This window comes from Halichoeres trimaculatus, unplaced genomic scaffold (genome assembly GCF_033239565.1).
Source record: "Halichoeres trimaculatus isolate MK-OKI-2021-1 unplaced genomic scaffold, fHalTri1.1 fHalTri1_scaffold_9, whole genome shotgun sequence".
NCBI lineage: Eukaryota > Metazoa > Chordata > Actinopteri > Labriformes > Labridae > Halichoeres > Halichoeres trimaculatus.
The window spans coordinates 10,507,234-10,520,000 of record NW_027437188.1 but is presented as its reverse complement, the minus strand read 5'-3'; the positions used below and the strand labels follow the sequence as shown (position 1 = coordinate 10,520,000).

The 12,767-nt window shown below is 44.4% G+C and overlaps 1 protein-coding gene across 7 annotated transcripts in view; it reads right to left on the bottom strand.

Moving 5' to 3' along the window:
* The window catches only part of fat3a (FAT atypical cadherin 3a), a 98,668-nt gene that overhangs the window by 52,458 nt on the left and 33,443 nt on the right, over positions 1–12,767 (bottom strand). For all 7 annotated transcript variants that reach the window (XR_012599118.1, XM_074679730.1, XM_074679734.1 and 4 more), the window contains exon 2: positions 7,701–11,027. Coding sequence is in view for 6 of the 7 variants with exons in the window: in XM_074679730.1 (XP_074535831.1) it covers positions 7,701–11,010 (3,310 nt within the window). In the remaining variant the exon portion in view is untranslated. The remainder of the gene's footprint in view (positions 1–7,700; positions 11,028–12,767) is intronic.

Here is a 12,767-nt window from a genome sequence, read left to right as displayed (position 1 = left end):
TTTTGGGGGGAGCTTCTGCTTTACTTACTAAACACAAGCAATAAATTATTTTAGCCTATGACCAACACAACACAGGATGCTGTCAACTAGGGCTGGGTATTGCAAAGAACCTCACGATTTGATTCAATTTCAGTTCTTTAGGTTGGGATATGATTTGATATCGAATCGATTTGATATTGATTGAAATGCTTTAGTTTTCAATTTTTGTGCCCATGGGAACATTATGTGGTATGTCACCTCACATTTTGTGGTGAATTCGGTGAGGGAATATTGCAATGCCTCGATTCATCAATATTTTTGCCCTCCCCTTCTGTTAACAAATTAACAGGTCTTTCCTGTAGACCAAAGCCTACGTGTTGTGATGAAATGAGATTAATCGAAACATGAATTGATACAAAAAACATATAGTAATTTAACTATTACAATCAAAGTAGAATACTGACTACTGAAATAATCAGCATTGAAGATACCCCCACCACTTTTAAATCAACTGTGTGGCAGCATTTTTTGGGTACCCAGTGGAAATAATAGACGGCAACTGAGTGACATGGATACACATGTAAGCAGTGTAAGAAAACAGTGCCATATATTGCAGCTAATACAAGTACTAAACTCCACTGCACCTGTGATAGAAACTGTTAAAGACCAGACAACACTGACAGATGCCTTTACACCTGAACTTCCAGAGTCAAGCACCAGAGCCATGACAATAACAAGAGACATAAAAAAGGTCAGTCTCTGTTTGCACTTTTTCACACCCTGTATTAACAGAGTAATACTTTAGTTACAGTTTTGCGCATGTTGCTTGCACTTAAAACAAATTTCATTTGAGGAAAGAAGTTTAAAAGTTAAAAGTTCACGCTACGGTCAAAAATGAATGAGAGGTAATACACATTTCAAAAAGCACATGCACTGTTTTGTGTCTGTTCAAAAAAAAAGTCTGTCATTTTAACATTCTGAAAGTATTGTTATAACATTGTTTCGTCTGGATCTCATGAACCCAATGTTATGTATCATCTCATCTCATGAGCTGTATCATCACACCCCGACTCATAATGAATTATCATTCTCATCCTCAGGCTGATCTACTAAACATCATCTCATACACCTCAGACCCAACACCATCCTGAAACTTTTCAACACTGCAGCTGTGTGTTTGCATGTGTGGTTTTGTGTTTTCCTGTGTGGTTGTATGTGCATCCACACATGTGTGAGAGTGTGTGTGTGTGTGTGTGTGTGTGTGTGTGTGTGTGTGTGTGTGTGTGTGTGTGTGTGTGTGTGTGTGTGTGTGTGTGTGTGTGTGTGTGTGTGGAAGGATACACTTTTTGCAGAAGTGCAAAATCAGCTGAGTAAATTTTACTGCTTAAGAAACTAATGAAGAGAACCTCATACACACACACACACACACACACACACACACACACACACACACACACACACACACACACACACACACACACACACACACACACACACACACAGGGGTATCTTCAGCATGTAAGTGTAGCTGTTAGCTGCTCCATTTGCTCTGCTGCTCTAATGGAGACATCATGAAATATTAACAGACAGACTCAGAGAAGCTACACACAGCTATTACTGTTCTACACACACCTGACGATGTGCATGAGTGGGTGTGCGTGCATGGGTGTGTGCATGTGTGTGTGACATGTGTGTGTGCTGGTTTACAGTAGTTGCAGCTCTTCAGTAAAGACAGTCCCAGGTTTTAAATAAGGAGCTTTTTAAATGAGGAGCAGATTAATTAAAGGAGAGGTTAGTTTTCTCTGTAATCCAGCACTGAGGCTCCAAGGGCTCTCAGAGAACCTCTCACAGGATCTATTTCTGCTCATCAGACTCAGGGCTGATGGAGCACATGTCCCTGTGCTCCTCCAGTTGACAGAGAACATGCTAAGAACATGCTGAGTTACTGCATGTTAACACGGCTGTTTCCTGTCTGGGAGCACGCAGCGTTAGAGTGCTCTGTGATCTGATTAACTGCTAATGACTCACTTACTGCTGGACCACGCTCACACACACTTGCAAACACCTACTGTATGTATGTGAGTGTGTGTGTGTGTGTGTGTGTGCTTGTGTGTATCTGTGTGTGTGTGTTTCCAGTCATACAAAGTGATGTTAATAATCCATCAAAACTACAACCAGAGGAGCTAATCTGGGTCAGCTGTGAGTCATCAAGCAGTCAGAGCCGCATGTGTGTGTGTGTGTGTGTGTGTGTGTGTGTGTGTGTGTGTGTGTGTGTGTGTGTGTGTGAAACATTAAGTTTGTATATGTCTGTATGAAGCTCAGAGTGCCCCTCACCTGAACCTCTCAGGTGTTTCAGAGGAGGGACTGAGGAAGCGTCTTTATATTCTGATATCATTACAAACTGAGCTCATTGTTTATATTATGTCAGTTTAAATCATCAGATAAATGAGATGAGCTGTGTAAACTGATTTTATGGAATATCTTCGTCTACATTTTTGGAATGAACATCAGACGTTTTCTCTCCTTCCTTCCTGTTTCCTCAGTCTTGACTCTTTCTCATCCTCTTCTTTCCTCCTCCCTCTATTTCTGTCTCTCTCTCTCTCTCTCGGGGTTGTCAGGGGGAGCAGACAGTGAGGCTGAGAGTCTGACAAGAGGAGCTGAACACAGAGGAGTGATGAATGCCATTAAGAAGTAAACACTGATGAAAACTGAGTGTGTGTGTGTGTGTGTGTGTGTGTGTGTGTGTGTGTGTGTGTGTGTGTGTGTGTGTGTGTGTGTGTGTGTGTGCGTGTGTGTGTGTGCGTGTGTGTGTGTGTGTGTGTGTGTGTGTGTGTGTGTGTGTGTGAGTGTGTGTCCAGTAACAGCATCCTGGCAGGCTGCAGATTGTGTTAAATCAAGAAGCAGAAGAAGAAGAAGAAGAGTAAGACAGACTGAGGGTAACACTCACAGACAGAGAGGAACTCACACAGCTTCACAGACTGAACACACATGCCTCAGACTTCCACAACAAACCTCACTGAGTAGGAATGTCTAGATGAACCTTTTTTGTCCATGATATGATCCAATTTCTTTAATATGTAACATTAGACTTTGCTGAGTCTCAATCCGACAATTGGGTGCAGAGATAAACTTCAATAAACTCTACTAATGGAGTAAGAAAGTGAAGATGCATACTTTTATGTTTTGTTTTCACAATAATCAAAAGTAAAAATATTTTACTGAAATAAATCATGAGCTTATTACCTCCGCCAAGGAGAGGGAGAGTTTGTCTGCTTGCTCATCTGTGAACAACATAACACAAAAAGTATCTAACAGATCTTGATGAAACCTTCAGGAAATGTTCAAAATTGGATAACGGAGAAGTGATTACATTTTGGAAGTGATCTGGATCACCGTCTGGATCCAGGATTTTTTTAAAGGATTCTTTGTCATTGTGAGATAGAGCTGTTTTCACCATATGTGAATATAATTCCACTGTAAATGGTGGGATTCCTTTGCTAAACAAAACGAGACAAGGTCATCATAATTTCTGACAGATGTAAAAGTACAATCCAGATCCTGACAATATTCTGGATACTAAGATCCTGAATATTAAATATGTACTGGGTCATTATAATTTTTAACACTGTCAGGAAACAAATTATCGTACAAACCTGCAACTAACACCAAATTGTAGAAGACAGTCTGCTGAAAAGGAGTATAACATTAAAGTAGGACTTAAGTGTTGGGTCACAATCACAATATGATTGGTGGAGGTCTGTGCTCTCTGAGTGCTTTTGTAGTTTAATATGTAATAGTAGACTGTACTGACTCCCAATCTGATATTTGGGTTTGCAGAGATAAACTTTAATAAAGTTTACTATAGGAGTAAGAAAGTTGAGCTGTATACTTTTATGTTTTAACAAAAATGAAAAGTTAAAAAAATGTAGTACTAAAATACATCATGACCTTATTAAATCCATTTAACTTTGTCCTCCTAGTTTTGATGTTGAACTCATCCAGTCTATTTTACATTCTCTCCTGTATGAGGCCCCCTGAACTTGTGTGCATGCAGTACAGCAGGCTTAAATCTGAGGCTGCCCTGAGCGCAACTCACCCAAGACGGTGAGACCACTAATGTAAATATTAGACAATAAAGCAACTGTCTCATGTTTTTCTCCTTTTGCTGAACTGCTATTTCACCATAAAATGTATGATAAACTTAAACCAACCTGAATCATCCCAAACTGGAAAGTAAAAGAGAAACACAGGACAAACGTCTCTTGTCAAACTGTCAACATCATGTTTGAATCACCGAGCATGTTGTCCCGGACCGTGATGTTCAGCTCCAATGAGGCAGGATGTGAAATGAAGTGTCTGAACAGCAGGACATACTGTGGATAACAGAGATGGCATTAACCTGTGTCCCACCTTTTCCTCAGAGCTTTTTGAATTCTCTCTCTCTCTCTCTCTCTCTCTCTCTCTCTCTCTGACCATGGATATTTTTTCATTTATTTAAAGCCCAGAAACAGTGGAGCAGGCTTTCCTCTGTTAGTCCTAGGCTGCGTGTTGTTTTAGGATGTTTTGGTGTTAAACGGCTCGTGACGAGATCGTAGTGAATAAATGTTTTCACATGTGGCTGTTGTTTTACTGTTTTCATGTTCTGGTTTGGTACATTTCCACACTGCTGACATTTAAGCCACGGAGTTGCTAATGCTAAGCTAACAGACTGTCCTGTGTTAGTTTGTTTTCGCTCTTTTGAAACTGTACGCCCCTAGAGAGTTACTGTGGGATGCTTTAAAGCAGATGTGTCTGGTTGAGCTCATGCTCTCAGTAGTAAAGCTAAGTGTGGCTGCTGTTTCCCATCATTGTACTGTACCTTATTTCATCACCAACTTTACAAGATTTATAACCAATGACTACAGTTTGGTTAAACTGAAACTAAAATTAGTGTTTGGCAGCCATTTTTGCTCATTGATAGCTGACATAAATAATGAGAAGATTTGTTAAAATTCAGTCAACAATCAATTAGGAAATGCCAAAATTGACTCTAAATTGGTAACAGAGATTAGGGCACCCCTAGGGATGGGCACTGAATTGGGTTCTTTTATAGGTACCAACCAAATTCCCACTGTAGAACCGAGTACAGAGCCACGTAAAATCAAAAGGTACAATGTTTAGATACCTAAACACACCCCTGTGACTGTGAGGGAGTGAAAGAGTAGGTGATTTTCCTACTGGACATGAACATAGCATTGCAAGGTTATATATGAAGAGATAAATATATTTAATTGAAAGAATTTGAGATTTTATTATTGTACAAATTAATATTTATTACCACATAAACATACAAAAGTACCAAAAATTGGTACTGTTCAGTATCAATACTGATTGCCAGGTAACAGGCATTGGTACCGTATCATTTCAAATGTGAAAGGTACCCACCCCTTGACACCCCTATTTATGAGGTACTGTTTAAAGCACGTTTACTGGCAGACAAACTCTTTCGAGCACATCAAACAGCAGCTCTTAGGGAGGAGGAAGGAGGAAGCAGCACCTCTTAGTAAATGAGGGGCTCCCAATTACAGCCAAGTCCAAACAGTACCAGGCTAACTGCTGGGTCCTTCCTTTAGAGAGACCGTCTATCTAAAGGCCCTTCAGCCTGTGCCAATGCCTCCCAAATATTAACACCTACAGTTCACACACACAGAAACACACAGACACACATACACACACTCCAAACACATTAGAGTTCTCTAATTAAAACTAACCTTCAACATTATGGTTTACAGAGGCTGGCCAGTTTGTGTTGTGTATGAGTGTGAGTGTGTGCTACTGTATTTGTGTATGTGTGTGTGTCTGTGTGTGTGTGTGTCTTAGTGGTGGTTCTCAGTAGCTCGGGGCTGATTTATGAGCCTTGCCAACACTCAGCTAACAAGAGCCATAAATCGTCCCTCCACTCTGCTCGTGTTCATCACCTGGGAACAACCACAGCAGGCCAACTACCAGTGTGTGTGTGTGTGTGTGTGTGTGTGTGTGTGTGTGTGTGTGTGTGTGTGTGTGTGTGTGTGTGTGTGTGTGTGTGTGTGTGTGTGTGTGTGTGTGTGTGTGTGTGTTGGACCAACAGTGAGTCAAAGTTGCTCTCTTCAGTCCCTCAGGTGAAGGTGGTTCAGGTGCAGAGTTTGTGTGAACACTGAGGCCTCTCTGCAGCGCTTTCAGTCAGCCTGATGCAACCGAATGAAACTGTGAAGCGTCTTCAGTCTCAGAGTCAGACAGAGACAGACAGGGCTGTCTTCTGAGTGAGAAACATGTCCCTCTTCTGTTCCTCACTCAGGTTTAACATCAGACACTCAGCCTGCCTGGAGCTGAGACCAGAAACTCACCTTCACTCACTCAGCTCTGACCAAAGCTCCATCAAACCATGACAGCCACCTTACATGTGATTGTTGGACACCTGTTTTTGTTTTAACCATGAGCTTAGCGTGGCCTGCAGGTAACCACTATCAGATCAGATATTATAACCCACGTGATAGAGACAGAACTTGGGTTACTGATGCTGCACTGGCTCTTGGATGGTATACCAAAAAAAAATTGTATCACAGTATTTTTTTAAGAATGCGGCAGTATCATGGTTCATTGTGGTATCATTATTATTATTATTATTATTTTATTTTTTTTTTTTTCATGATCATTATATTATACAAATTATTCCACTTAGTCTAACCGTCACTCCTCCAGTCCATCACTATCCATAATAAGGTTTTTCAGGAGTTAATTTAATATACTGACAATTAAGTAAATAAAAAAATAAATCAAAGACTTTCTTTTGAGAGTCTTAACACTTCTTGACTCGACCTCCCAACATTATTTGCAATCCATGAAAAAAAATACAAGGAAACGGCAGCCGTTAATCATTGTTAAACGTGACGTAAAACTTCATTTTTAACCCCATATAACTACTAGAAATGAAACTCTTCAGAAAACAGGGGACTCGAACGCAAGGCAGCCAAATGGTTTCTTCAAATCACCACAACAATGGGACGCGAGAAACTTTTCAACAAGGTGTATTAATTTTTTCAGTTTGACCACAGCTCATCTGGAATGACCGGGGAGTTAGATTTTTTTTTACCTATACTGCAGCCAGCCACCAGGGGGAGCAGTTTTGTGGTGACCTCACTTCGAGCTGAGCAAAATGATGTCCATTTTTTTTACAGTCTATGTATATGACATGTTAGGAGGGTACGCAGTTGACAGGGGACCCTGCCTCATAACTGTTTAACAGTTGGCAAGACCAAAGCACATTGAGAGAAACGGGAGCTAAATAACCTGCATAAGAGCGCATGGAAGACAAATAATATGAGGCACAGCAGTATACTGGTGTTCTGAAATCCATAGTCATGAAGTAGGTCCACAGAATACCATGGACACCGGTATACTGCACAGCACTATGCTGTATGTTTACGTGCTCATGTCATCGATCTATCATCTTCCAGGCTTAGATTCAGTCTTCGAGGAGTCCAATGGGTCTCACCCTAACCCTCTAAACAGAAACCTACCCTAAAAGAAAGCCTGACACATCCAAAAAATAAAGACCAAAGTCAGCAAAATGAGCAGCTGTTTGGATCATCTCATCATCTGAACATCTCATCACCAGCTTTCATGAATTCTTCTCTCTTCTGTGCTTTCATTAACCTTGACCACTTGGTAAGATTAAAAGCTGAAGACAAAGAAAAGAAACTCACCCGTCTCTTCATCGATGGCAAATCGTCCCAATCCATTGCCGTCCCTGATGGAGTATTGGATCTCTCCGTCCCTGCCGGCATCGTCATCATTGGCGGTGACCTGCAGGAGGGTAGTTCCAATACGGGCGTTTTCTTTGATTAATCCAGTCAGAGCGAATTGAGAGAAGTAAGGAGCATAGAGGTTTTCATTCACATCTACGACCTCGATCTCCACAAAAGTGACGGAGAGCAGGGACACAGGCCTGCCCTTATCTTTAGCCTTCACGCTCAGGTTGTAGAACTGTTGGGTCTCAAAGTCCAGCTCCTTCGCCAGACGAATGGCCCCGCTGGTCCTGTCTACCTCAAACCATCCATTGTAGTCATTGGCTAAAGAGTAACGGACCTGACCTCCCAGCCCCAAATCTGGGTCCTGGGTTTCTAACCAGGCCACAACAGTCCCTACAGGGAGGTCCTCCAGGGCCCGGGCTTTGTACACAGTGGGGATAAAGAGAGGGGGGCAGTCGTTCACATCCTCCAGGATGACTTTTAAATTAGTCACAGAAAACCTCTGGTTCCCTCTTTCAGCTCGGTCCCGAGCCTCGATCTTCAGATTAAAAGCTGAGACAAACTCTCTGTCCAGCTGGCCGGCCACATACACAATCCCGTTAGACGAGTTGATACCAAACTGGGTGGTGCTGGTCAGGATGGAGTACAAAATCTCACCGTTAGCTCCGAGATCTTTGTCTGTGGCCTCCACCTGGATGACGTCTGTGCCTATGGCAGTGTTTTCAGGTATGACTATTTTATAGCCTCCCTCCCGCAGAAACTGGGGTGTGTTGTCATTGCTGTCTTCTATGTAGATGGTGAGCAGACGCCAGGCAGATTTCTGCGGCAGACCGAGGTCATAGATGGTCAGGTTGAGGAGGTAGCGGTCTCTCTTCTCTCGGTCCATGGGCAGGAAGACGCTGATGAGGCCGGAGTCCATGTCGATGGTGAAACAGCTGTCAGTGTTTCCATCTGAGAGGGCGAACAGGATCTGACCGTTGAAACCTGTGTCACCATCGTAAGCGTTGACCTTAAACACACTTGAGCCAACCTTCAGGTCTTCTCTGACAGCGATGTCTGTTGGGAAAGCTTTGTCAAACTGAGGCGTCTGACGATTAACAGAGAAAAGATCGATAAAACCTTCCTCCATTTTGGGCTTGGTGCTAGCTTTGGACTTCTTGAGCAGCTTTTCAGCTAATTTTTGGGCAACCCTTGTCTCTTTACAGTTAAAACTTTTTGGAGGAGCCTTTCCATGAACCAGTGAGATGTTTACAAACATGGGGTCAGAGAAGTTCTCGCCGTCTGTGGCTGTGATTTTCAGACTGAAGACGCCGTTCTTTGGGCTGGCTGTGGAGAGGGAACGCTGTAGCGTGAGGACCCCTGAGTCTGGGTTCAGGTCAAAGTACCCCCACTCGTTCCCAGAAATGATCTTATATTTCACTAACTCTAAGTCATCGATATCTATGGCAGACATGGTGGTGATCACTTCATCCACAGGGAAATCCCTGGGGATGACCCCCTGACAGCCCACCTTCTCAAAGAGAGGCTGGTTATCGTTTACATTCTCCAGCTGGATGCTGACGTTGACTTCACTCTCTCTCCTGTAGGGGGAACCCCAGTCTGACGCTCTGACCACAAACACAAAGCTCTCTATAGAAGACTCAAAGTCCAGCTCTTTGGTGGTGCTAATGACTCCAGAAAACTGATTGATCTGAAAGGGTAACGGCTGCAGGCTGGAGATGCTGTAGGTGATGTATCCGTTCTCACCTTTATCCTCATCCACTGCAGACACCGTCAACACCTGGGTCCCAACAGGAACACTCTCATTGACCAAAACCTCATAGGAGGTCTGTTCAAATGTTGGCGTGTTGTCATTGGCATCGTTTATGGTTACCTGCACCTTCACTTTTAGCTCACTGTCTATCTCCAACACTTCCAGGCTGAAGCCATCCTGGCTTACTTGAGTGAACCAGCGGGTGGTGGAGATCACACCTGTCAGGGTGTTTATCTTAAAGAAGGCGGAGTCTGCAGAAGGAGTGAGGATATATTCTGCATCATCAGGCTCTGGTTTGATTTTAACAGCTGCTACAATCGTGCCCGGTGGTGAGATTTCATTCAGACTAACATCATACACTTCCTTCTCAAACCTAACGTCTGCTGTCTGACGTTTGTTGAGCTTAATGTGGACCACCTTTACAGAAGAGAACTTCTGAGGGGTCCCCCTGTCTTTAGCCTGCAGAGTCAGGTTACAGCCATGAGGAAAGTTCTCCCATTTTATGGACTCTGAGGCTTTTATGGCAAACTCTCCTTCATCAGATCTTTCTACAAAGAACTGCTGTGATGGGTCTCCCCCTACGATCACCACTGAGTCTATTTCTCCGTTTAAACCTTCGTCCAGGTCCTCTACAGTAACCATGGCATACACAGGGTTTTTATCCAGCAAAGAGGGGCTGTGAGTCACCACATTCATGATGGGAGCGTGCTCGTTCACACGCTCCACATGCACAAAAAGCTTGGCTGTGCTGCTGACCCCATTATTCCCGTACAGCTTCATGCCACGGTCCACAGCTAAGATTTCCAGGTCGTACCGGTTCTGCTCGTCTATGTTGAGCTTTCCACTGAGAGAAACCACCCCGCTGGTGGGGTGCACTGCAAACAGCTCCATCTTCTCCTTGAAAAAGTAGTAAAACTCCCCATTGGAGCCAATGTCTGCATCTGTGGCAGTAACTTGTGCTATACTAGTCCTGAGAGGGGTGCTCTCCGCGATGGTCACGGAGTAGGTAGTGGGGGAGAACAGGGGTCGCAGGTCGTTCATGTCTAAGACCTGGATGCTGACTTTAGTCCAGGTCTCCAGGAGGGCCTCTCCCTTCACAGAGGCCTTCACTGTCAGTACATAGTTATCCTGAATCTCCCGGTTTAAGATGGCGGCGTTGCCACCTTTAGTCCTTATGCGAAGGAAGCAGAAGTCCCCCAGCACGTACTCCTCTGCTTTGAAGAAGCCTTCGTCGTCCCCTGATGTGATCCTGTAGCGGATCTCCCAGGACCGCTGGGCCAGGTGGATGCCCATTTTAACTTTACTGTTGGCATAGGTGCGTGCTGCGGAGTTCTCGTAAACTGTGGCGTGGTAGACCGCCTGAGTGAAGCGGAAGTTAGGGCCATTCTGAGGGGCCCCTGGGGTGTTTTGGCCCCTGCAGGGAGGAGGCTGAAAGAGCAGCAATGGCAGCAGCAGGGCCAGGCCGAGGAGAGGGGCTCGCATGCCTGCCCACTGGCCCATCTTCACATCCATCCCATCATCACTCCATCCTGAAAGACAGACAGACAGAGGGGTTAACACCAGGATCAGCTTTCTCATTATCATTCACTCTGATTGGAGGTGAAGAGGGGAGGGGCCATGCACTGTTACCAGGCAACCATAATGGAGGCTGACATCATCCCTGTGTGCTCTCTGGACTCTGGCAGCCGATTGCAGGTTTCAGAAAAACCAGAGGTGGTTTGAGGAGGAACAAAATAATTGTATATCTCAAAAAAGAAGAGCAACATCACCAAAACAAACAGCAGAGAAAATAACTGCAGAGAGCAAATGATGGGCTGCCACAGCCTGACCCTGTCATAACCCTTTCCTGAAATACACCAAGCTGCACGCCTGTCTCTAAAGACATGTTACACATCCAGACGCAGACCAGAAAGGCTTTGAATCCCAGTCAAGAAGCTGCTCTGCCCAAATTTTATGTTCTGAAGAAAGGAGAAGCCACAAAAATGAGCCAATCTGAGCTCCGGGAGAAAAGCCTGATCCGGTAAAATCCGCGCTGCGGCCTGAGGAGCGCCACCACAGTCTGCACTCTCATGACTCTGCACTTTCCACCACAGGGCTGCAGAGAGGAGCTGTTATAGAGGAAAGAGCGTGTCCGAGGGCGCTGATAATAACACACACACACACACAGGACAGAGTTTTACTGTTTCTAACGGGAATCTAGCGCTCACTCAGGAATGAAAGAAAAAAACATTGGCGCTGTGAGTGTGACCAAAAACCGCCTGATGAGAAACAATGCAGACCAACAACTGTGCCGCATTTAAACACAATTCAAACACAATTTAAACACAGCAGCAGTCAGAGAGGGGGGCAGGGATCCAACCACAGAACAGCCAAAAACTACTCTTCAGTTTTCATCTGACCTTAAACTGTCAGCTCCGTGTCAGCTGCAGTCAGAGGGGCTGCATGAGGAGGAGTTCAGAGCCCACAGCGTTACTGGGTCAGTACATCTCCCCAAAACAGGAGAGGGGGGGGTTAACTCTTCACAGACCGGCTGTTCTCTGTTAAACACCTGAGATTCAAAAACTACATTACAAGAAACCTGTATGACATAAAGCTCCAGCCTAACCTCTGTGTTTTCATCAACTCTCTGGTTTCAGGAAGTCTTTAACTCTTACTGCTGACCCTCTCTCCAGAAGATGCTGCAGGTACCACGGGAGAACACCTGCAGTCATCTGAGCTTCACCTGAGCCTCATTTGACCAAACACTCCTCAAAAATTCAGATCCTGTGCTGCTACTGGACAAGTGCTGCGTGTCCCTCTGCTGCAGCCTGGAGCAGAGCTGCACACACGCACATTCACACAGTAAGTCATCAGTATGTCATCTGTGTGTGTGTGTGTGTGTGTGTGTGTGTGTGTGTGTGTGTGTGTGTGTGTGTGTGTGTGTGTGTGTGTGTGTGTGTGTGTGTGTGTGTGTGTCTTAAGGGGCATATGTATTGTCCCCCGTGGATCACAGTGATGAGAACAGTGACAAAGTTCACATGAATGTGTGCAGAGTGTGTGTGTCTGCAGGCTGAGCTGCTCTTCTACACACCCACACAGTGACTGTGCAGATCTTTCCCATCTTTTATTTCTTGTCTCTCCTTAACGCTCATCGCTCCTCGTGTCAGATGAAAACAGGACGTCATGTGACCTGTCAGCTACCTGTTCTACCTCCTGATTAATAAACAACAGAATTAGACACCCAGCTGATAACACATCTGGATCCGTCTCGGTCAACTTCAAAGAAGGAG